Source organism: Octopus sinensis, linkage group LG1 (genome assembly GCF_006345805.1).
Source record: "Octopus sinensis linkage group LG1, ASM634580v1, whole genome shotgun sequence".
Lineage (NCBI taxonomy): Eukaryota > Metazoa > Mollusca > Cephalopoda > Octopoda > Octopodidae > Octopus > Octopus sinensis.
Window position 1 is genome coordinate 138,996,349 of NC_042997.1, and position 1,091 is coordinate 138,997,439.

Here is a 1,091-nt window from a genome sequence, read left to right on the forward strand (position 1 = left end):
AAAGCAACTTTTTCTTCATTTAAATGCATTGCTTCTAAGACGGGTAAAATTGGCTCTTTGAAATACTGCAAAATATTCTCTACTGAAAAACAATTGATATTCCTCAGTATATTAATATTTTCTGGCAAACGGTGCTTGAGCTCTTTATAAAGGCAGAGTAAAAATTGTTGTGCTCTTTTGTGAATATTATTTTCTCCAGTGGCTGTTACAGTTTTCATGATAATCATTTCTGATATCTTTCACTCGAACCTGTAGCCTAAATTTGGTTTAGGATCCAGAATCTTTTCAATAGACGCATCAGGATCAAGAGGATTGATTCCACATGTTGGCAACACTATCATATTAGCAACAGATTTGATCAAATTTGAAAGATCTTCAGATAATTTTGTTTTGTCGACAGTGTTTGATTCAAACAGTTTATTCACTTCTTGAACATGTTTTAAAATTGGATGCAAAAATAAAAAGTAAAGTTCATTCTTAGAATCATAAAATATTTCATGTAACGTTTGTACTATAAAGCACGTTTCTTTTGTAGTAGTAGTTTGGAAGCGAGTTTGCAATTCAAACCATTGACTTAAAATTCTATTTACAGCTGGTTCTATTGACAGCCACCTAGTTGTACAAGAATTCACAATCTTCACAGGCTCTTTATCATTGATAGCAAGGTAAAGTTGTTTGTAGGCACTTTGTCTTGTTGAAGAATGAGAGAACCATTTATAGGTTTCAGATACTAAAAATTCTAAATTTATGGGCAGACATTCAGCACAAGTGTGGAATACTGCCAACTGTAAAGAATGACATACACTTTTAAATAGAAGAGATGATGGAACTTCTTTTAATTTCTGGAAAACACTATTGTTGACTCCTATCATTACTCTAGCATTGTCGGTTCCTATACCCAGTAAATTTTTTTATATCTAATTTTTTTTTCTGCTAATTCAGTTTTTAAGGCATCTGCAATGCCATCTGCATCACATGTTGAGAAATATATGTACCACTTTTGTTAGTGTCACCGTAACAATTGATAACAATTCCTAACAACTTGTTTATCGATATATCATTTGGATTCATCTAATAACAGGCTAAATTTT

The 1,091-nt window shown here is 31.9% G+C and overlaps 1 protein-coding gene across 1 annotated transcript; it reads right to left on the reverse strand.

Moving 5' to 3' along the window:
- Positions 1-239: 239 nt before the first annotated feature.
- LOC115224104 lies at positions 240-872 on the reverse strand. Its single transcript, XM_029794942.1, has one exon. The coding sequence runs from the start codon at positions 870-872 to the stop codon at positions 240-242; it is 633 nt and encodes a 210-aa protein (XP_029650802.1).
- Positions 873-1,091: the final 219 nt, after the last annotated feature.